At 37.1% G+C, this 22,840-nt stretch overlaps 1 protein-coding gene across 1 annotated transcript in view; it reads right to left on the bottom strand.

The window, feature by feature from the left end:
• The window catches only part of LAMA2 (laminin subunit alpha 2), a 551,725-nt gene that overhangs the window by 50,450 nt on the left and 478,435 nt on the right, over positions 1 to 22,840 (bottom strand). Inside the window, exons 44-48 of the mRNA XM_080929510.1 lie at positions 22,262 to 22,416; positions 15,974 to 16,117; positions 15,104 to 15,237; positions 12,590 to 12,749; positions 7,562 to 7,686 (exon numbers count right to left, since the gene is read on the bottom strand). Coding sequence (XP_080785636.1) covers positions 7,562 to 7,686; positions 12,590 to 12,749; positions 15,104 to 15,237; positions 15,974 to 16,117; positions 22,262 to 22,416 — 718 coding nt within the window. The remainder of the gene's footprint in view (positions 1 to 7,561; positions 7,687 to 12,589; positions 12,750 to 15,103; positions 15,238 to 15,973; positions 16,118 to 22,261; positions 22,417 to 22,840) is intronic.

Raw genomic sequence — 22,840 nt, 5'->3', positions numbered from 1 at the left:
GTGATTGAGATAAATCTTAAAAATAAAACATTTGAAAACTATTTGCTTTTCAAGTGAAGTTTATCTCATCTCTCTAGTTATCTGGGCATTTAAGTATCTAACCAAGCATCCATCCACTTAGCTATCTACCTACCCACACACCCAATCATTTATGTATCAGTTATTCACTTAGAACTTGTTCTTACAGAACAAGTCTCACTGTGAAAAAATCTTCAAACTTTGAATAGTCACATATTACTTACTATTCACATAAGTTCTGAAACTTGAGCTTGTATTGTTTTGGAGGTAGAGGGGCTAAGGAGAAGTTCAATGGGTTTGACATAATACAAGAGGCTTTTAAAAAATTAAACAACTTTATTTTAAAAAGCAGAGATAAATGTACAGATTTTAAATGCATTTTTGCATACAACTATATGAATACTTTTGTCAGTAGTTGATTTTTTAAAACATTTGATAGTATTAATTGAAAATATTCTAGTTTCAATGAGCATAAAGTACATATAAAACAAAAAGTAACGTGGAAATACTCAAAGTTCTCTTGGTGTGTAAAGATTAAACAATGATTTTTAAATACCAAAAATTGCCACAAGGTTGCATTCTTAGTTCTTAAATTATTAATGATCTAAGGTATAGGTGTACCACACTCTGTGAGGGTGCTATATGCTTTTGTTTTTTTCTAGGAAGGACTGAGGCTTCCACATTTTGGCCTTCCTTCTTTTGAACTTTATATGGTCTGAAAGTAGTTTCTTGGGTATTCAGAGATTTCTGGGGCTATTATCCAATTATCAGTAACTGCATATCATGTGTGTTCTTTTGTGACTGGGTTATCACTCAGGATGATATTTTCTAGTTCCTTTCATTTGCCTAAGAATTTCGTAGTCATAGTTTCTAATAGCTGAGTAGTACTCCATTGTGTAAATGTACCACAATTTTCATATCCATTCCTCTACTGAAGGACATCTGGGTCCTTTTCAGCTTCTAGCTATTATAAATAAGGCTGCTATGAACATGGTGGACCATGTGTCCTTATTATATGTTGGAGCATTTTTGGGGTATATGCCCAGAAGTGGTATAACTGTATCTTCAGGTAGTAGTATGTCCAATTTTCTGAGGAAACGACAGACTGATTTCCAGAGTGGTTGTACCATTGTACAACCCCACCAACAGTGGAGCAGTGTTCTTTCTCTGCATCCTTGCCAGCATTTGCTGTCATCTGAGTTTTTGTTCTTAGTTATTCTAACTGGTGTGAGGTGGAATCTCAGGGTTGTTTTGATTTGCATTTCCTTGATTACTAAAGATGTCAAGCACTTCCTTAGATGCTTCTCAGTCATTTGATATTCCTCAATTGAGAACTTTTTCTTTAGCTCTGTATCCCATTTTTTAATAGGATTCTTTGATTCTCTGGGGTCTAATTTCTTGAGTTCTATGTATATATTGGATATTAGACCTGTATCAGATGTGGGACTGGTAAAGATACTGTTGGCTGCCATTTTGTTTTCTTGACAGTGTCCTTAGCCTTACAGAAACTTTGCAATCTCATGAAGTCCCATTTATCGATTCTTAATCTTAGAGCATAAGCCATTTGTGTTCTGTTCAGGAAATTTCCCCCTGTGCCTATGTGTTCTAACCTTTTTCATACTTTCTCTTCTAATAGTTTCAGTGTACCTGGGTTTATGTAGAGATGTTTGATCCACTTGTACTTGAGCTTTGTACAAGGAGATTAGAAAGGATCAATTTGCATTCTTCTGCATGTTGACTGCCACTGGAACCAACACCATTTGTTGAAGAGCTTGTTCTTCCATTGAATGTTTTTAGCAACTTTGTCAAAGATCAAGTTACCATGTGTGTGAGAGTTCATTTCTGGATCTTCTGTTCTGTTCCATTGATTTACCTATCTATCTCTGTACCAATACTATGTGATTTTTTTTTAACACAATTGCTTTGTAATATAGTTTGAGGTTAGAGATGCTGATTCCTGCAGAAGTTTTCTTGTTGTTGAGAATAGATTTTGTTATCCAAGGTTTTTTGTTATTCCAGATGAATTTGCAAATTGTTCTTTCCAACTTTATGAAGAATTGAGTTGGAATTTTGATGGGGATTGCATTGAATCTGTAGATTACTTTTGGTAAGATGGCCATTTTTACAATGTTGATCCTTCTAATCCATGATCATGGGAGATCTTTCCACCTTCTGAGATCTTCTTCATTTTCCTTCTTCAGAAATTTGAAGTTCTTGTCATACAATTACTTAGTTAGGGTCACACCAAGGTATTTCATATTGTTTCTGACTATTGTGAAGGGTGTCTATTCCCTAATTTCTTTTTTTAGCATGTTTATCCTTTGAGTAGAGAAAGGCTACTGATTTATTTGAGGTAATTTTATATCCAGCCACATTGCTGAAGTTGTTTATCAGCTGTAAAAGTTGTCTGGTGAAATTTTTGGGGTCACTTAAGTATACTATCATGTCATATAGTAATATTTTGACATCTTTCTATCTGATTTTTATCCTTTTGACTTCCATTATTTGTCTAATTGCTTTGGCCAGGACTTCCAGTACTATGTTGAATAGGTAGGGGGAGAGTGGGCAGCCTTGTCTAGTCCCTGATTTTAGTGGGATTGCTTCAAGTTTTTCACTGCTTAGTTTGATGTTAGCTACTGGTTTGCTGTATATTCCTATACTTTCCAAGACTTTTTACATGAAAGAGTGTTAAATTTTGTCAAATGCTTTCTCAACATCTAGTGAGATGATCATGTGTTTTTTTTTCCCTTTGAGTTTGTTTATATGGTGGATTATGTTGATGGATTTTCATATAGTAAACCATCCTTGTGTCCCAGGGATGAAGCCTACATGATTATGGTAAATGATTGTTTGGATGCGTTCTTGGATTCTGTTTGTAAGAATTTTATTATTTTTGCATCACTGTTTCACAAGAACCTTAAAATGTTATTTTCATAAAATCATGGCTAGTTAGATAAAAATTATAGAGTACAAAATCGAATGTGCTGTGTTGGAAGAGCTGCTTCACAGTGTACCTTTTGGCTTGCTCTGGTTCCTCGTTAGAGATGATTAGAACACTAAGTGTAATATAAAAGATGCTGTGTGTGTGTGCATGTGTGTTCATAAAAATCTTAACACGAGGAACTAAATTAGCTTATTAGTTATATACTTTATAGAGTAGCTTGGCTATGATTTAGCCTTTCATTCTAATGCAGTAACTTCTGAAGCACTGCACTAAGGAATGAGAAGATGGCATAAGAGAATATACATTCCTTGTAGTTCTCATTTGCCAGAGCTTTGCATATTAAACCACCCTGGTACTAAGAACATCCCAGAAAAGGGTTGTGAGAGTCCTCCCTATCTACTTTCTATGTGCTTTGTCCTCTAACATTTGTACTTATTGATAACTTTAAAATTACCTAAACACCAAAATAAATCACTGCACAATTCTAGACTCAAAGGAGAAATGTCAGTATATTTTTGATATAAACTTAGAAAAGTTAAACCCTGACATCCTTGTGTCCCAAATTTATCTACTTCTTAATGTGGATTAGATATCAGGTACCCTTGGGACTGCTCGAAAATCTCACAAAAGTCATTTAACGATTCATGTTGGAATTTTCCAAGCATGACATGAAAGTTTCAATTGCTTTTAGAATTTCAGTCTCTCCCAACTCCAACACTTGACATTATCTCACTATGGCAAAAGACAGTTTATGGGAAAGAGTTTTGGGTGAACAGTGAGCAAGCACACTGGTGTAGAACAGCTGCCCTCACTCAATACACCAAAGAGCTTAGTCAGAAAGTAAACCTTACTTTGAATAAATAACATGGAGGTGAGAAAAGTTAGTTCATTTAGCCCTATACTATAATGTTCAAACTATGTAACGCTATATTAGATTTTCATGTCCATTTTAATCATGTTTTTTAATATATATATGTTTTACTGGTTAAATAAGTCCAAAATAACAGTTGAATTTGGTAGAACAATTTTAGCAAATCTATAGCAACTAACATATTTATATCTTTTGTGGGTCTGCCATCATTCAGACTTACCATCCTGAATCATGTTAAATTTGTACAAATCAAAGGATCCTTACTAAAAATTTGCCAGAATGAAACTAGGGAAACTATTGTAGGTGAGGTCCCAGTTATTGCTTATCCCTGGATTTGAAAGACAAAAACCACGGTTATAATTTTGAAGAGCCAAATTATGTCACATCCTGTTTGTGTACAGCCAAGGTTTGCTTTGTAAAAGATATTCAGGAGGTATCTCAGCTATCCAAGTAAGCAAGCATTTCATAGAAAGAGGAATTTAGCAGTTAGCTTGTTTGGTCTTGTGACCCATTTATTATTCTGCAAGAATATCTGAGGCAGTGAAATATTTTAATCATATTTTTAAAGGAAATGTAACAACCATTTTATCTATGATAAATGCATTGTACCGTATTTTTCAGTATTTTATTTCTGTGCTAAAGCTGGGTATCTGGTCAAGTAAGCACAGAGAATATGTCTGCTGTTGTGGAGCAGCCACATCCTGTGACTGCTTGCCAGTACAACAATGCTCTAAATTGTGTCTCCGCACTTACAATTTCAGTGTAATTTTCGTGTTCAGCTAACTGCATTTTATTACTGGCAAGCTTTTTAATATTTGGATCCTAATATGACTTTTGATATTTAAGAAAAGTGAGTTATCCCTTATCTAATATTTAAGTACCACAAGAACTGTGCCCTTTATATTTTTCACCTAAAAATGCAGCTTTCCACAACTGATGCTCTGAGGTCTCCCTAGAATGTTCCCAGCCTACCTCCCTTAGACTTATAGTTTATCTTTCTCACAAAATCAGTTTTGCTCTTTAAATTGAATGATTGATCTTTATATAAAAATGTGATAAAGCTTTCTGAAAAGAAAACATAAACAACAGTACATAGAGCTCTACAAATATTATTATTGGAGATGACCACTCATCCTATGCAACCGTAGAGTCAACACATATAAAACAACAGCAACCCTATCAAAGTAATTACAAAGCAAAAAGATACTTTTAAAAATTCTCAAATACAGAATTATTTATATAAACATAGAACTTTATTTTAAAAAGGAAAGATATTCTCAGTGCTTGTCTTTCTTGCTTCCTGTATACTTTCTTTTATCTCCCTCTCTTCTATTCCTCTCTTCTTCCCCATCTCTCTACTCTCACGATCAGGTTCATTCTGCTGGCCTGGTTCAGTCTGGAACCTTCCAGATGCCTACCATTCATATCTATAATAAAACTTCCTCAATCATAAAATCAAAGATAAGTGTTGTTTGGCAGCAGGAAGCATAATGAAGATCTTCTGAGTAGTTTTTTGTCCTTGATAAGCTAGAGTCACTTGGGAAGAAGGAACATTATTGATAATTTCCATGAGCAAGATTTTCTTTGATCAAGTGTACATTTCCTTGGTTAATGGTTGGTGTAGAGGACCATTGTGGACTTTTTCTCTACTGGGCAGGTGATTCTGGGTCCCAGAAGAAAGGAGGCAAAGACAGCCATAAGGAGCAAACTAGTAAGCGCATTCTTCTGTGGCTTTTGCTCCAGTGCCCACCTCTAGGTTTCTACTCTTCTTGAGATCCTGCCATGACTTGGACTGTGATCTCATAAGCTGAGATCTTGCCCATGTTGCTTTTAGTCATGGTATTTTATCATGATCAATAGAAATCCAACTAAGACAGGAGGGTCAATACTGCAGAGAGGTAGGGCTGTGGTGAAAAGGTATCCTGGCAGAGAAATGGACAGCAGACACTGACTCTCTGAGTTCTTCACGTATAACTTGGTAAACATTTTTATTGGACTTTCACACATTCCTGAGGACCACCTCAATTGTGACCTCTTCCACAAAGCAGATTTCCAAAAGTGGCATTGGACATACCTTCAAAGGGATTTTCATTGTGTTTTATATTTTAAACTATTTTACCTCCGTTCTTGGTGATACATCTTTTGATAAGTGAGAATGAATTGAATTCTTCCTAGTATGAGAAGGGTGGAAGTATAAATGTCCTAGATAACATATTACACATTGACTTTATTTATTTATTTATTTATTTATTTATTTATTTATTATTTATTTATTTATTACATAGCTGAACCTTAGTGATATGAGAGTCTTAAAATATGTACATTAAAGAATGACCATTTGATGTTTTAGAATAATCAGGCACATTGAACCTGTGTTCTCTAGGCTACATATAAACCAAGATAGTTAAGCAGGTGACCATGTGTTGTAGATGGCAGCATCATATTGCAAAGTCAAGGGGTTGGATAGTTCTGCAAGATGTTCTTTTACTACACTTGCTAATAATAATCTGAAAATGCCAATTAGAAATCTACAAAAAAAATGTTTAGGGCAAGTCTGAGCCTCCTGTGTCTCAGGCTGGTGTTAAGCTTAACAATCTTCCTACCTCAGCATTCTTAGTGCTGGTGTTACAGGCATATGCTGTAAGACCTGACAGTATATCCCATGATTTTGGTTGAATTGAAAGAACTTGAGCGACAGATTTCCATATCTGTGTTAATATGTTCTGGATTAAACTATCTTTAATATGCCAGACTCTCTTGCTGCCATGCAGATATGTAGTGATACCAGAAGGACTTGGACATCAAACCTTTCAGAGATGTCTTGGAGATTCCTCCTATATTGTAAGGTAGAGATACTTGGAAGAAAATATAAAATGTTCTCTACTGTGTTTATGAGAATTAGGATTTTGAAATGTCCATGTACTTGTTAAAATAGAACAACAACAACAACAACAACAACAACAAAAACCTTAGCACTTCTAAATTCTATGGCAGAGTTTTACCATAATCAAATTATTTCTTGGCTCAAATGACTAGGGGGCTCTGTATTGTTATGTTGAGAAATCCCCTACTCTTAGTTTGTTACTTTTATACTCTCTATTCAGGTTTATATAAAACTATTTTCTGCATTTGCATTGTATGCTGCATATACTTTAAAATCCTGTGTGTTCTGAATTCCTTCTTACAATTGATGCTATTATGGTACTTCTTCCAGGATTGACTGGGCACCTGCTATCTCTCCCATCTTAAGCAGCATCTCAAAGTCCTCTCCAGTTATCCCTGTAAGCACTTATAGGAATTCACATGTCAATTTGAAAAGTCCTACAGAAAAAGTAATATAAGCTAGGTTTCTACATGTACACTTAATCAGCTCAGAGGGTACTCTCCTTATAAAATAATAATTATGATCAGAAGTCATTAATGGATAAGCAAACTCTCATGGCTACGAAGAGACACTCGCATGGGAAGATACTAGTGTTAATTGACTGTGCTTCAAATCTCTCATTTGTGAAAATTTTATAAAAACACATAGCCATGTAAATGTACCAAAGAACACTTTTCAAGGTCCTTTGAAAATGCCCACATAGGTTGGGAAGGAATTTGAAGTTTCATTGCTTCGGTAAATTCTCTGTAAGTATAATCAAACCCATTCTACATTATGATTGAGAGATACCCAGTAAAATGCAAACTGTGTGTTGCACAGGACAGGCCTTCTTATCCCAACTCACCTGACAGTGCATCCTTTGCAGTCACCTTCCTTTTCCCAGAAGTTCCATAAACCTATCGGTTTGTTGTCAAAGTATGTTTCTCCCATACAGCCAGTAAAGGTAGTCACACGTACAGCATCAGCTTTCTGCAGGGAGACAAGATATTTTCATGAGTTAAGGATTTCATGAATTGAAGTATTTATGAGTTATAAGCAGCAGAAGGTGGAATAGTTCTTATCTGTTCCACATGACAATTTTAGCAGTCTCCTTATAACCTTAGTCTGCTCTCACAGCAACAACAGAACAGGTCAAAAGAGGAAAAGTTCAAGTATTTCATCAGTGGCTCCTACTTTAAATACTTCCTAAATTGGAACTTCATTTATGTGTATTATCTCCATTAGTAGAAGTAATTCTTTCATATCTTCCAGTGATTTGTTTAAATAACCTCAGGAGTGCATAGTCCTTAGATTCTGAAGTCTTTAACATAAAAAGGTATAGTATTTGTGTATAACTTACATGCATCCTCCCATATGCTTCAAATGATTGCTGAATTGCATAATAAACCTAAAGCAATATGATATAAATTGTGTGTGAGTAGCTGTCGTAGTATATTATTTATAAAAATGTAAGAAAATTTTTACATGTTTGATATAGGTGCAATTTTGTTTTTCAAGTATTTTCCAGTCTTCATTTGTTGAGTCTGAGGATAGAAAGCCCATGTATACTTGTGGAAGACATAAATTATTTCTGGCTTCCAACCTTAAGCTAGCTATTGTACTTCTCCACAGATGCCCGTGACATGGAATTATTGTGAGAGGTTATTTCTGGTTCTAGATCCAATGTCCACTACAGACAAGTGGGTATTAAGATCCTGTTCACTTTGTACAAATCTGACTCACAACATATTAAGATTTATTTCCCTTAAGGTCATGAATGAGTTCCCACTGGAGTCTCAGTGATGAAGGAGAGAACATAGATATAAATTAAGCTGTTGTGATAGTGTTCATCTAAGACAGTGGTTCTCAACCTCCCCAGTGCTGTGGCCCTTTAATACAGTCCTCATATTGCAGTGACACCCAACCATAAAGTTATTTTTATTGATGCTTTGTAACTGCAACTTTGCTATTGTTATGAATTGAACTGTAGATGTCTGTGTTGTCCAATGGTCTTGGGTGACCCCTGTGCAAGGCAAGTATGACCCACAGGAAGAAAACTACTGATCTAAAGTTTTAATTCCCAACCAGTTAGACTTCCAGCTCAAGAAAATGAGGAGAAATAAAGCAATTTTCTAAGAGGATGGTATACATCCATGCAGGTTCTGTTTGCTGACATCCCCCAATAGGTGGTCTAGGATCTAGGAAGCCTCTGAATAATTATCTGTTGAATGACAATTCTGATGTCACTGCCATAAAGATAGATCACCAGCTTGGTGAATGCTACAGAAACAAAGGAGGGAAAAGACAAAGTCCAAGCTGAAAAACCTTGTTTAAACAGCTTCTGTTTCAGCCCAAACTTACTATAAATAAGTGGCATATTCTGCTACTTATATCAGAAACTGTGCCAAACCTAGCTATGATGGTTGCTGTACTGGCTGGTTGTGTGTGTCAACTTGATACAAACTAGAGTTATCAGAGCAGGAGGAGCCTCAGCTGAAGAAATACCTCCATGAGCTCTATCTGTAAGACATTTTCTCAATTAGTGATTGATAGGAGAGGGCTCAGCCCATGGTGGGTGATGCCATCCCTGGGCTAGTAGTTCTGAGTTTTATAAGAAAGCAGGCTGAGTAAGCGAGGGGGAGCAAGCCAGTGAGCAGCACTCCTCCGTGATTTTTGCATCAGCTTCTGTCTTGAGGATCCAGCCCTGTTTGACCTGTACTAACTTCCTTCAGTGGCAGACTACAGTGTGGAAATATAAGCCAAGTAACCACGTTCTTTCCCAACTTGCTTTATGGTCATGGTGTTATATTGCAGCAATAGAAACTCTAAGAGTGTTGCTTCCCTCAGCGATAGACTATGATCAGGATATGTAAGCTAAATACACCCCTTTTCCCTCAAGTTACTTTTGGTTATAGTGTTTGTCATGGCATAAGAAAGCAAACTAGGAAAAGTGTGGTTCCAGATTAAATATAATGACAAAAGCAAATTTAGCCCCAGCATCCCCTTCTCTCTGTTTGGTGACTATGAATTCAGTATTCGATAGTACCTCCCATTCCTGCTACCATGCCTTCCTCTTCCCTCACTGATGGGTGTACCCACAGACTAGGACCCAACATAAACCCATCATTTCTTAATTTTTTTTGTCATGTATTTGGTCACAGCAACCAGAAGAGTAATGGACATATAAGTCTACCCAAATTATCTGGGGAAAAAAAAAGTGTAGACTGTGATGTTTCAGAAAATAAATGAGATGGTCATGAGAAGGTAAAATATTCAGGCTACAGCTTTAGTTCTAACATAACAATATACATTATTATATAGTACCCTGGCCATGCAGAGGAGCTGGGGTCAAGGGTCACAGTTGTTAGTGAGTCAGGTATCTGGAATGCTGTTAACAGTTGAGTATCTTGATTGACTAGAGATGGACCATCCTGCTGTGGCTTTTACTTGCCTTTCCAATCTCCCTGCATCCTGAGATTGAGAAATCTTCCTGCTCATTTGAATTTTAAGCAGTAAATAGTTAAGTATGTGCTTATAGGTTTTGGTTTGTCGGTTGTGTATCAGAAGCCTAGGAACTCTTGGTTCAAATGATTTCTTAAGAGTTTCTACAGATTTACTTTGCTTCTATGCTCTTGTTATCCTTAGACCACTTTAGAACTGCTTTGCACTAGTGATAGCTGCATGATGATGATGATGATGATGACAAATATTTGAGTTTTGGTCTGGGGATGTGTCTCAGCTAGTAATGTTCCAGCTGAACAAGCATGAGAACCTGGATTCAGATCTACAGCACATACACAAGTCAGGCATGGCAGCACACTATAGCTCAGGCATGGGAATGAACAGATTACTCCCTCACTGGAATTGGGAAAGAGGGAGAGGAGAGCCATACTGGAAGATACCTAACAACCACCTTTGTTTGAAAAACATGTACCCCCATGCACATGTACACACAAAAAAGACAAATAGACATACACAAAACTTTTAAAAATTATTTAAGGTATAAAATCTATAAAATTTTAAACCATGCTCTCCCTTCTCGCTGTGTGACTAAGGCATTGATAGTAAGATCACTGACCTCTTATACCTTGTTCACTTTCAGTCCCTTCCAGTAATAACTATGTAACATAGTCAAAATGTTCAAATTTTCCCTTCTTCAGTTTCCTTGATTAGGAAATAAGGAGGATCTTAAAGTCTACTCTGCTATGGCCTGAATATCTATATCCTCCTCAAATTCTTGTGCTCCAAAGCCAGGCATGGTGACACATATCTGTAATCACCTCACTTGGAAGGCATGTAGGTGGGTCTCTGTGAGTTCCAGGCCAGTGTAGTCTACAAAGAAAGTTCCACAACAGCTAGGGCTATGTAGAAGTTTAGAAGGGCAGAGCTTCCATGAATGGTTTTAGTACCCTTGCACAAAAGGCTCAAGGAAATTCGTGTACCCCTTCTCAAATGGAGAACACATAACAAGATAGAGCCTTCTATGTAGAAAGGGCTCTCATTACAAACCACCCTGTTGGTACCTTGTTCCTGGACCACTCAGTGAAAAATTTTGTTTTTTGCTTACCATTGAGTAGCCAAAATACATTAAGACACATTGTTATGTGCTGAATAATGAACACGTCATGTAAATTGCTTAGAATGCAATTTAGCACATAATGAGAATTGTAAAACATTATGAAAGTTTCTCATTGTTTCTTTTAACCTGAAAGTAGGGCATATGTTCTTACTGCTCTTTTGTAGTACAAAACACAGAGCTCAAGGGGTTAAGTATTGTACTTAAGGACATATTTTTTAAGTTGTGAGAAGATACAAATCTAACCCAGGGATGAATTCAGTATTCATTGCCTTGTGTTACTCTGTGTTGCCCTAATTTTTCTTTAGAAGAGCAGAGAAATTTGTCACTATAACTATATATTACTATGTACTGTACATATTTATCTGCAGTTCTATGGAAGAGGATGGTTTTACTGTGCAGCTGTGGAATCAGCTCCTGTACTTCAGAGTTACATCTTTTGCAGACAAAGCAAACAAATTAGCTTCACACACTGAGAAAGTTGAGTTCTCATGACTGGGAGGTCACCCTGCTTTTCACGTAGTCTGACTAATCTCATCTCAGGGTGACTGTGACAAGCCCAGGATTATCCATTATATTCTGTTGTGTTCCTCCATCTCACCCACAGGTCGTTTCTCAACACCTAATTCTACCTAATCAACATAAGCTTCTCTCAAATGCAAGCACTTTGCCATTTGAAATGCACAAGGACCTGCCACAAAGCAATTATGAATATTAAGTGTATTGCTCCATAGGATGAAGAGAAGAGCAACTCAAAAACTTTTTAAAGCCATCACAATTTGAAAGTGTATGGCCCCGATGATATTTCCCAAAGACTTGTAAATCTTTTAATTAGATGTATGAACTTTATAGCACTTCACTTTTATAAATCATACAGTAATTGCAAAAAAACGATGCATAGTTAAGAAACACTTTGCTTTTGAAGTGACTGAGAAAAAAAAGAATGACAAAAAAAAAAAAAAGCATGTCACAGTTAAGAATAAACTATTAAAGGCTTGGAAATATGGTGCTTCCAGATTGGGATGTTCACAACTCAAAGATGGTAGTTCTGTTGGGTGTCATGACACATGCCTGTCATTATAATGGCTGAGAAGCTGAGACAGGAGAATTACATGTTTCAAGCAGGTCTGGATATAGTAACATGTCTCAAAAAAATAACTCAGAGCAAAGAGAAACAAAGCACCAAAGCAGAACATTGTCTAAGTTGGTGGATTCACAGACAAAAGCTAAGAACACATGTACAGGTGTTACAGCATTCTCCACATCTCCTCCCAGTTGATTAAAAGGGAAGAGAAGGGACAGGAAACAGCTCATTACCTTTATTCTTCCTGTCAGGCCGCCAACAAACAGCATTGCGTTTGCATCCACATCTAGGATGGTGTACCCAGGAGGGGACACTGAATGGTAGGTGCTGGGCACCATACTGGCTTTGGGCCCATCCAGAGCTCTCACAGAAATAGATCCATTTCTCCCCGTTCTTCAGGCATATATATGTATTGAAGTGGAAGGGAAAAAAATACAGAAAATAAAATATGCATCACATTTCATCACCTTCAGGTCTCAAAGACATAAAGTAGAGATAGTCATCTCAGGTAAGTTCAGTGAACTGTGTTTAGGGACAAGCACTCTGAAGTGAGTGCTTCTAAAGTGAACACAAAGATCTGACATTTGGTAAGTATTTACCATAACATTCAAATAGGAAAAGAACAACATAACCCGATTCTGTGTATGGCTGTTGATATGAAAGGACAGCCGCAGTTAGCTGATGGAACAATTACAAATCAAAAGGAAAGCATTTCCCTCTGGCTTTATATAATAATTTGCTGTTTCAGACGACATGAAACGTAAACAAATTTTATGACTTCATTTGTTATTTTGTCAAATTTAATTCGGCGAGTCCAAATGAGCCACCCTTCAGTAGCACAAGCTGCCTAATTCTGCCTAAAATTCCTGCTAATGGATCTTAATCTGTTGGAGCAGTTTTCCCAGAATTACAGGCCTCATTGTTTGTCATGTCATCTTAATGTATAGAGTACAGCAGCTCTGCTGCAGAGTTGTGTATACGAATTTGTAGAAGTACTCTTTTAAATTCAGTTATAGAAAAAAAGAAAAACACCCTGAAAGCTATTATCATTTCATTTTCTTTTTCTAAATGATTGATTTCCATAAGTTGTTAAATATGAAAATCTGGTCTCTTCAGAGACAAGCAGTCATAACAAACCTTCCTAATCATAGCCTTCTCCCTGCTGTCTCATTTGGTTAAACTCTATCTTTGAGGAGGCAACGCTAAGTGAAACCTGAGGAGCAAGAGAATGGATTTATCAGCAAGGCTTCTTGAATAGGGTGAATCTCTTCAGTTAGAACTGTACTATGAAAGAGTAAACATCCCAAAATATAGTGAAGTGCTCAGTATTTCTGATACCAACATGGGGGTGAGCTCAGCTTCATTTTTTCTCCTTTGCACCCCTCCTCTTTGACCCTGTCTTTCTCCTCCCTCACACATACATATCTTAAAAGGAAGTAAAGTTCCCGCCTTTGATTAAGTTAACATATAGACAACTGTGTTCATGTGCACACTGCTATACATGAGTATAATTCAAGTGTATGGGTTGACAGTATGTGAGCCAAATGTACAAGTCTGCACAGGCATGGGAATGTCCATGTGTCTGCACATGCATGGGAATGTATAATTCAAGTGTATGGGTGGACAGTGTGTGAGGCTGATGAGGAGAGTCTTCCTCAATCATTTTTCATCTTATTCTTTGATGGACAATCTGGCAGTTGAGACCAGAGTTTACTAATATGACTGGGCTACTTAGGCAATTCACCCTAGGAATTGTCCTCACTGCTCTCTGGGTGCTGGAATGACTGGAGTGCCACCACCCTGCTTGACATTTACATGGGTCTTGGAAGTCTGAGCTCTGCCCTGATACTTACCTGACAAGCACTTTATCTACTGAGTCATCTCCCCAGTCCTTCTTTCAAACATTTTATTGTAGAAAAGTTAAATCTTTTTAAACTGAATTAGACTGTTTGGATCCTTCACTTGGAGACAACAATAAACAGTTCCCTGAGTCCTTATCCTTCACTAATGAACTTTAACACCAGCCAGAAGTCTTCAACAATTCTACCTAACCTACTGGCTCATCTGGGTTCAATGATGAATTATGAATTGGAGAAAGTGGATAAGTTAAGGAGCAGTGATAGGATTAACATAGTCCCACATGTAGCCTAAATGTTCCTAGATGTTGAAAACAGAATTAGAGTTTTAGAAAGAGCAGGGCTGATTCTGCTTCAGACTTTCCATTTAAAATAATGTGAGGGCTCTTACGTGTTAGATTTTGGACTCAGTATTTTGGGATAGAATAGTCTGGGGTTACAGGTGCTGTGTAGACTAGAAGTGAATGAAGTACACAAAGATATTGATGACAATTTCTGTGTGCTCGTGTCTGTTTAATAAGAACAGGTAACTGCATTTTTCCTCTTGCCTCTTTAGGCAAGGATGTGTGAGTAAGCTTTTCTGTCCCCACTCCAGCTCTTATCAGAAAACAGATTAAGAAGTCAGGGGCTGGAGAGATGGCTCAGCCATTAACACCTAGGTTCACAACCAAAAATAAAAGATTAAATAGTTAGGATTTGAATAGCTTCTCTGGCTTGAATGCATGTCCTTTCCTAACAAGCACAATAAATGCACTTTATAACCTCCACACACATAGACACTCATTGTTAAACACAGCTACATTCTTAAAATGGCAATGGATTTCTTTCTTATAAACTAGGAATTTCAGAAACAATACCATCTAGTGATCTTACACTTTGCTGAGAAGTTACCTTGATGCTTCAATACGGTACCAATATGAATCATCAATGGTCAAGTCTGGATACTCTACTCGGCCAACTCCAGAACCAACATCCCAGAGGAAGCTGACTTTTCCTTTACTCATTTCTATAGCAAGAAAATCAACCTGGTTCAAAGAAACAGGAAAAATGTTTCAGCACAAAGCACCCTGAAAGTGGAGCTTTGAAGAGTATTTTTCAATGACATGTAAAATAACTGGGTTGAGAATTTTTCATAGTTGTACCCAAGATGCATATCTTCTATCAGAGGAATCTGTGGTAATTTTTAATGCAAGTGCAAAAGGCCTCCTCAAATGCTAACTTTTGTCAGAGCCAGTATTTTTAACACTTTATTCACCTTGGAAACCTCCTATAAACAAGTCACATTAATTCTAGTGGGTGAGGGTCTGCAGATAAAACTGTGTCATTTCTGTTTGCATCATAAATTCACCAAATGGCAAGAGTTTGCCTTGGTTGGAACCCATGCACAATTTGTCATTTCACTTCAGTAACATGGAAGGCTATTATTCTTGGATCTGAGAACAGAAAAAAACTTTTTTATTCTTATTAGATTTTCCTCTTAAGCAGCTAGATCTGAGCAAAGAATAAAGCAAAACAAATATCAGCACACTGACACATAAAAAGAGCTTTGCCTGGACACAGGAAAGAATTGTTACCTGTTTATTTATAACTTAACAGGAACTCCAAACATTCCACAGCTAAGATTATGAGACTTACATCTTGAAAAGCTGCTTTAGACACTTTCAGAGCTGAGTTACTTCATCCTATTTAGTTTTCTCACTGATTAACCTTTGACCTCTACACATACAAAGTAGCTTTAAAAAAGTTGAATATTAGACTTACAAATTTGGCACTTCCGAGGTAAAAAAGGAGGTTATCAGCAACAGTGGTCTTGACATGGACAACAATGTTATTGTAGCTTCCTTTCTTGATTTCTGGTTTGTATGTTCGAACACAGTCACCTCCCGAAGACACAGATACTTTGATCTTTGAGGAAAACAAAATACAAAATCTTATGAATATCTATGACTCAATCTCTCTGTAGGTTTAAAGTATATCCCAAACTACCAGACTGTCATCCTCATTCTTTCTTTGAAGTAACTTTTCAGTCACCAAGCAGTATCATTAGACAGCCATATGCAGACACCATTTTGTTGACTGGGAAGTGCATGGAGGACTAGTTTCCTAATAGCATTTTGCCAGTGATGCTCTTGTAATTCTTCCCCTGGCTGACTAGCCTTGCCACTGTTTTGGAACCAGGCAGTTAACACACCTTTATACCATTCTTTGAAGAAAAACTTTCCAAATGGGATTTTACACAAAAGCAAAAGGAAATGGTCTTTACTGAGGTCATTTGATTAAAAAAAAGTTTTAATTTGATTTTCAGTGATTTGGGGTATCATTTTCAGAGGAGACCAGTTTTTGTTTAGTTTTGAAGAGGATACTGCCTGCCCACCCATGCACTTACTGTTAAGGAGACCAGGCAGAGTTTGTTCTAGATCTTCTAACAATACGAATATTAATCATTCCTCTCTGAATATATATTTCAGAATAAATTACAGTTCTTATTAGGTTACCAGGAAATGAAATGGAAATAATTTCCAAATGTCTATCACTACTAATACATGTAACAGCCCCTTTTCTTTTTGAATAGTACTTCAAAAATTACTATAAATTGCTAAGAAGGGAATTCTTACATGAATAGACGGGCACTGCTCATGCCAATTTTTACTTCTATGAAAGGAGTCTTCGTTCAGTCACAAATAGCACTATTTGATTATTAGATTTAATTTCTTTTGGGTCAGGTGCAAAATCACCATCAGCGATTGCTGTTCTGCTGGTTGATAGTGCTTGGCAAGAAGAGAAGATATGAAAGTCCTTTGCTACATGTTCAAATGTCTAGTCTTAGGATACCTAATGATCTTACCTGGTTGTAATTTCCCATTCTTTTTAATCTTTTTTTTTCTTTATTTTTACTTTTTGCTATTCATATATCTTTCACGTTTGAGAAAAACCAATGAATATTATTGTTATTCCAATGGAAAACTTGTGCAGACTCTAAGATTGAATAGGTTACCAAAAACCTCTTTTTAGTATAGTGTACATAGCAGGTATCTCCATGAGTTGTCTCACTTTGGGTATGAGGGTATGGAGCATTGTGGAGCATTATGGAAGAGAAAAACTAGCTAAAGGAGATTCTACATGCAAAATGTTTTATGTTCAGAAATGAAAATCAAGGAGATTGGCTCTGACAGATTCACATTTGGGGACTTCTGGGAAAGGACAAGTCTGCCTATTCTCTTATTGACCCTACAGGGATTTCCTCATTCAGACACTAAGCAAATATCTACACAGAGGAATATTCTGCAAAGAGGCAGGATTTGTGTGGTTTTCTGGACTTGTAGTTATCTAGAAAGCCAACTTAGATTCCTTTGTGTGTGTGTGTGTGTGTGTGTGTGTGTGTGTGTGTGTGTGTGTGTGTGTGTATGTATCATTGTCCGTTGCAAAGCTGTTATCCAACTAGGCAATGAATGGTTCAAGCCTAGGAGTTACTTTCGATCTCAGATATTTGCTTTGTGTTCCTTCTATAAGATGCTCTTCATTGCCTCTCTTATGATAGACTTTCTCTGCTAATGTGGAGTGCTGAGAGTTGTCAAAGCAGAATGAATCACAGAAATTCCAAGCCAGAGAAAGTACAGATTTTTTTGGGTGCTAGTACTATGAAGAAGCTGTGAGGGCACAAGTCATACAGCAGAATAGCAGCTATACAAAGAATCATCCAAGGGTCAGAGATTAAAAGGATAAAGCCATAGAAAGGAAAATCCTGTAATAGCTCGTAGGTAGACAAAAATGCAATTGTTAGATACTTTTACTATCCAAGCAACGGTATACTATACAGGACATTTTCAGGAATTTGCAGTGTGTGAACCAAATGCTTCATGAAAAAAGAAGATCATGGCACTGAGCAAATTGGTATCAGAGGCAGATTATATGTGCCATTAATATTATAAGAGGATCAAAGAGAACATGAAATAAAAGATCTGACTGCAATTCATGAATAGAAGTAAATAGTAGGTGCAGCCATCCCTGGCAGGAAACCATATTCAGAATCACAATGTGTTTTGATTTACAATGAAAAGTAACTGTGTGTAGTTTGTTTTATCTTTATTCATAAATGCTTCATAGGCTTAGCTCTAATGCCATGGTGTTGCAGTAAATATTAAAAATGGATTGGCTTATCTCTTTATCAGCCCCTCTGGTCTCACTCCGTGGATACTGCTCTAGTTTGGAGTCGTGTGCACAGACTCTGTCACTTGGTCCACGAGGTACACTCTCCACGAGATTCCCTTCCCAGGCAGTCCACTCTGTCTGCCCTGGGGCTTCTGCCTTGGCATGTTTCTTTACCCTATCGCCCAGCACAAACATGACTCTATGACCCAATAGCTTTTCATACAGGTTTATGTATTAAATTCTCAATTCACAAATCCTCTACACAGTAAGATTACACCCAATAGACAAAGATTCAACCTGCCCTTTTATAAGAGATAAATGACCTATAAAATCCCTTAAAAATATTCAATCCTACCTAACAATAATTATGGGCACTAGGATCCAGTATCTACTTTCTTCAGCTCCATCTTGATCTTCTCTCCCTCAACCCCTGTTTCTCTTCCATTCTTCTACCTTTTCTCTGCCTACCTCTCTAGTGTCCAATCATGTATTGACTTAACATAAATCTGCACTATGGTGTTACTGGCTGAATCATAAACAAGTCATGTTTCTTTAAAGAATCCAGTTAAATAGTCTTCCTTGGCTATGGTGTGGGGGAGGAAAGAGTATATAAAATGTAGGTTCATAGGATGAGGTTCAGACCTTGTCTCCAAAGCGAAGGTAGAAGTAACTGGCCACACAACTGGTGCACCAGAAGAGGGTTGTCAAATGGGAAGATAGCACCCAAGTGAAATGAGAAAGCTTGCTTTGGAAGCCCAGCCCACTTGAACACTGGGTACACTTAATTTTACTAAGACTTGTAACTAAAGTATTCCGTCACACACTTTCCATATCCATAAGGTCTGATTCTCTAAAGAAAAGGACAGTATTATACTCAGATATGCCAGGGTGATCCTGCAGAGTCACCTGCTGCTCAGCCTTACCTACTCATACAAAACCCTTTTCTTTGCATATGCTGTGGTTTGTTCTACTAATACATCCTGAATACCTGGAATATTCAGGCAGTCCAACTGTTTACAACTCAACCATAACTACACATTCTTGAAAGTACCATATATTCTGGCTTCTAGTGGGAATAGGCATTGATAGAGCATTTGACTTCATATGGACAGTGTAAAATAGCTAAACAAAAACAGGATATTTACACAGCTCTTGAAAAGAAACCTCTCCAAGGTATTCCTCTTGTAAGAGCCATGAGATTTGTGAAATGCAAATATCCTGTTGGGGATGTTTAGTTCTACTGATTTACTGTGTTCTAGTGTAACTTCATGGTGAGGCTTTTGAAATTACTGCTAAGATGTTGATGTTTCTAAGGGGCTCCTGGCACGTTATTCACCAGCTAAACACCATAAACATAGTTAAATTTTGCTAGATATCATAGCACTTTGTAAACTGCAGGTTTTTTCCTAGCTGGTAATTAGGCCATTCATTTAAAGACTGTATACATTACTATATTATACAACCAACAAGCTGAAATAACCACTTTAAAAACATGCATTTAGTTCCTTGATTAGGAAGTGTCTTAGGCAAGATGGGTCAGTAGGTAAAGATGTTCACTGCCAAACCTGACAACCTAATTTTCAATGACAGTACAAGTTCTGGACCATGTCTCCAGAGAGCTGCTGAAGCTAGGCAATGTGTGGTAGGACTGGAGTTTGGCAAGGATGTTTTATGAGGCTACTGCCTGGATTGGTAAAGGTAAAACCTAAGTTACCATGGAGAGAGACTTCAGGCTGATGTACAATAAGGGAAACTATTGGAATGAAGCTGAGCCAAAGAGAAAAGTTGTATATGCTGTGGTGTGGCACAGCTTGGGGAGGAGGGAGATTCTCCAAGCCTTTTATATCCCAGAACATTCCATCATGAATGCTGGGTGCTGGACATGAAGCTCCAGTGTTGATTTTCTCCTGTTGTGTTCCTGTCCAACTAACCTTCTGTTCTCCCCCTTAGAATGGAAAAGCTTATTCTGTGGCAATATTTATTAGAAGTGTGCTTTTTTTGTTCTTATTTTAGTTGGGGTTCCCAGTTCAGAGATGGTCTTGTATTCCAGAAAAAAAGCCCTACAATATAGCTGAAGCTGCCAAAGAGTATAGGTATATTTGAATTTGGGATGAATGCACTTTGCACTGAGCAGGCAAAGAGCCTGATAGATGGAGTGGTCATAAAAGTGATATATATGGGTGTCGAGTTTTCAAAGAACAGAATGTGTTGACTGATACTGATTTTTAACTTGCAAAGATCTATAATCACTGAAAAGAAAGTGTCCAGCTTGGCATCTAGATTGGGTTAAACGAAGATGGCCCATCCTGAGTGTGGGCAGTACCATCTCATGGGCTGGGATTCTGAACTGAACTAAAAGGAGAAGGCAAGTTGAGTATTAGCATTGATCACACTCTGATCCTTGACTACACATCCAATATGACCAACTGCTTCCTGCTGCTTCTGCTCTACATTCATGAGCAGAATAAACCCACCCTTCCTTGAGCTGCTCTTTTGTAGTGATGAGACAGAAAAGTAATATTAATTCTGATTTACATCTACTCTGTTATCAACCTTCTGAGTACAACATCTACCTAATTCATCTTTGCATACTTCACAGCAAAAAGCATTGAACATAAGACATACAGTTTTTTATCATGTATTTCTCTAAGTAAGCTTGCAACATTGGGCTTTATTTTACTTCGTGCAGAAAGCACACAATGATAACCTGTCAATCATACCACTTCATTTTCATATTATAATTGAATAGGTATCTTCTCTAATACCATTACTGGTTCTTTTTATCTTGTACCATCTACTCTAATCTATTTTTCCCTCTGAGGTTTTCTTTAATAAATATAAGATTCTTTTTAATGTTCTCCTAGACCTTGATTGCCATGGTTGTTTAGATGTCTTAGATACACATAAGGAAGAACAAATGTATGGTATCATTCAGGCATATTCTTGGCCACTACTAAAAATAAAAATTGATGAATTAATGAGAACTTCTTTCTGATTATCCTAGCTACTACTTTTTTTAATGAAACATTTTATGAAATTTTAAGTTAAAATTGGCAGTACTGAAAAGCATCTTATTAAAATCTATCATTTCTAAAGTCGTCATGGTTTAACTTTGCATATCTAAAGTTTCACAATATCATTTAAGTATCCCAATCTAGGGACGGTAAGTTTCTTTGCCTCCAGCCTGACAAAGTTCACTTTCTAGGACCCACAGGGTGGAAGGAGAGGACTGACTCTTATATGCTGTCCTCTGACCTATACACACATACTGTGGCATAAACAAAAGAAATAAATAAGATAAAACATAAACAACCCACTACCTTAGCTTGTAACACAGTTCTGTTTGTCTGAATAGTTTTCTAATTGAGTAAATTCAAGGTAAAAGTTTAATTGAGACCTTTCCCATTTTTACTCCATAAATCTAAAATCAAATCCTGCAAAAAAGTAAGTTGTGTGTATGTGTGTGTGTGTGTGTGTGTGTATGTTTATTTAAAAAGCAAAAACTAATAATACTTAATTAAAATAATGGTTCTATTTTTTTATACCTGCTTGTGAACTCAAATTGCAACCCCATTCATTGAACTTTTTAGGTCTTTCATGAGTAAGACACTCCTATGCAAGAATAAGCATTGTACTTTTGTTGCTTGATTTAGTATATTAAAGAGTAAACAAAATATACTAGACTTCATAATTCTCAAATAGTAAGTATGACTTATCATTTTCCCAAAATGGTTTTGAAATCTATAGGGGAAAAGTTACTTCTTCCTTCCTACCTACCCAAAATAGTCTTAAGATTAAAAGGTAATGGATGACTCATTCATCCGGCCCATTGAGGAAGACTCTCTCTGGGAACAACAGTAACACTTATAGTAGCTCTTAATTCTGAAACTAAGATCTTACAGAATTAGCTTGTTTCCGGGCTTGGTTGATCAGTTCCTTTATTTCAGAGATGTTTTTCTTCAGGTTGTCCTCAAGTTCCTTGATGGGCTTGAATTTGTCTATTAGCCGATCAGCTTCCTGTTCTAGATTTCTCACAGTAGCACCTGCATCTGCAACTGCATAGAGCAAAATTAGTATCTGTGTGTGGGTGTGCATGCACCAACTCCCACAAACCCACCACCTCCACCACAGACAGGAGACAGAAAAGCAGTAAATTTTATTAATTTCATTTTACCCATGTGACAAAAGCCAGACTGTGATTGGCGGCGGAAAGACCATGATGGCGTGAGGCCAAATGTGAATAGTTTAGTTAAGATTAGAGCAGGCCAGAGATGTTAGAAAAAGTCTTCGGCTTTGTGATTAAGATGAAATTTGGCATTAAAAACAGAAAGTAAAATGCTTAATTAGAGATGACATTTTCGCCCCAAAGGTGACCTTTACGGGATAGAGTTTTAGTCCCGGACAAATGAAAATGGGGTGACTTTAAAATACCACCTGGTCTGTCCACACACAAGCCACATTAAAATTAAGGTTCTTGTA

The sequence above is a fragment of the Micromys minutus genome (genome assembly GCF_963924665.1).
Source record: "Micromys minutus genome assembly, chromosome: 15".
NCBI lineage: Eukaryota > Metazoa > Chordata > Mammalia > Rodentia > Muridae > Micromys > Micromys minutus.
Note: the sequence above shows the minus strand (reverse complement) of the source record. Positions and strands in the feature narration are given on the sequence as shown.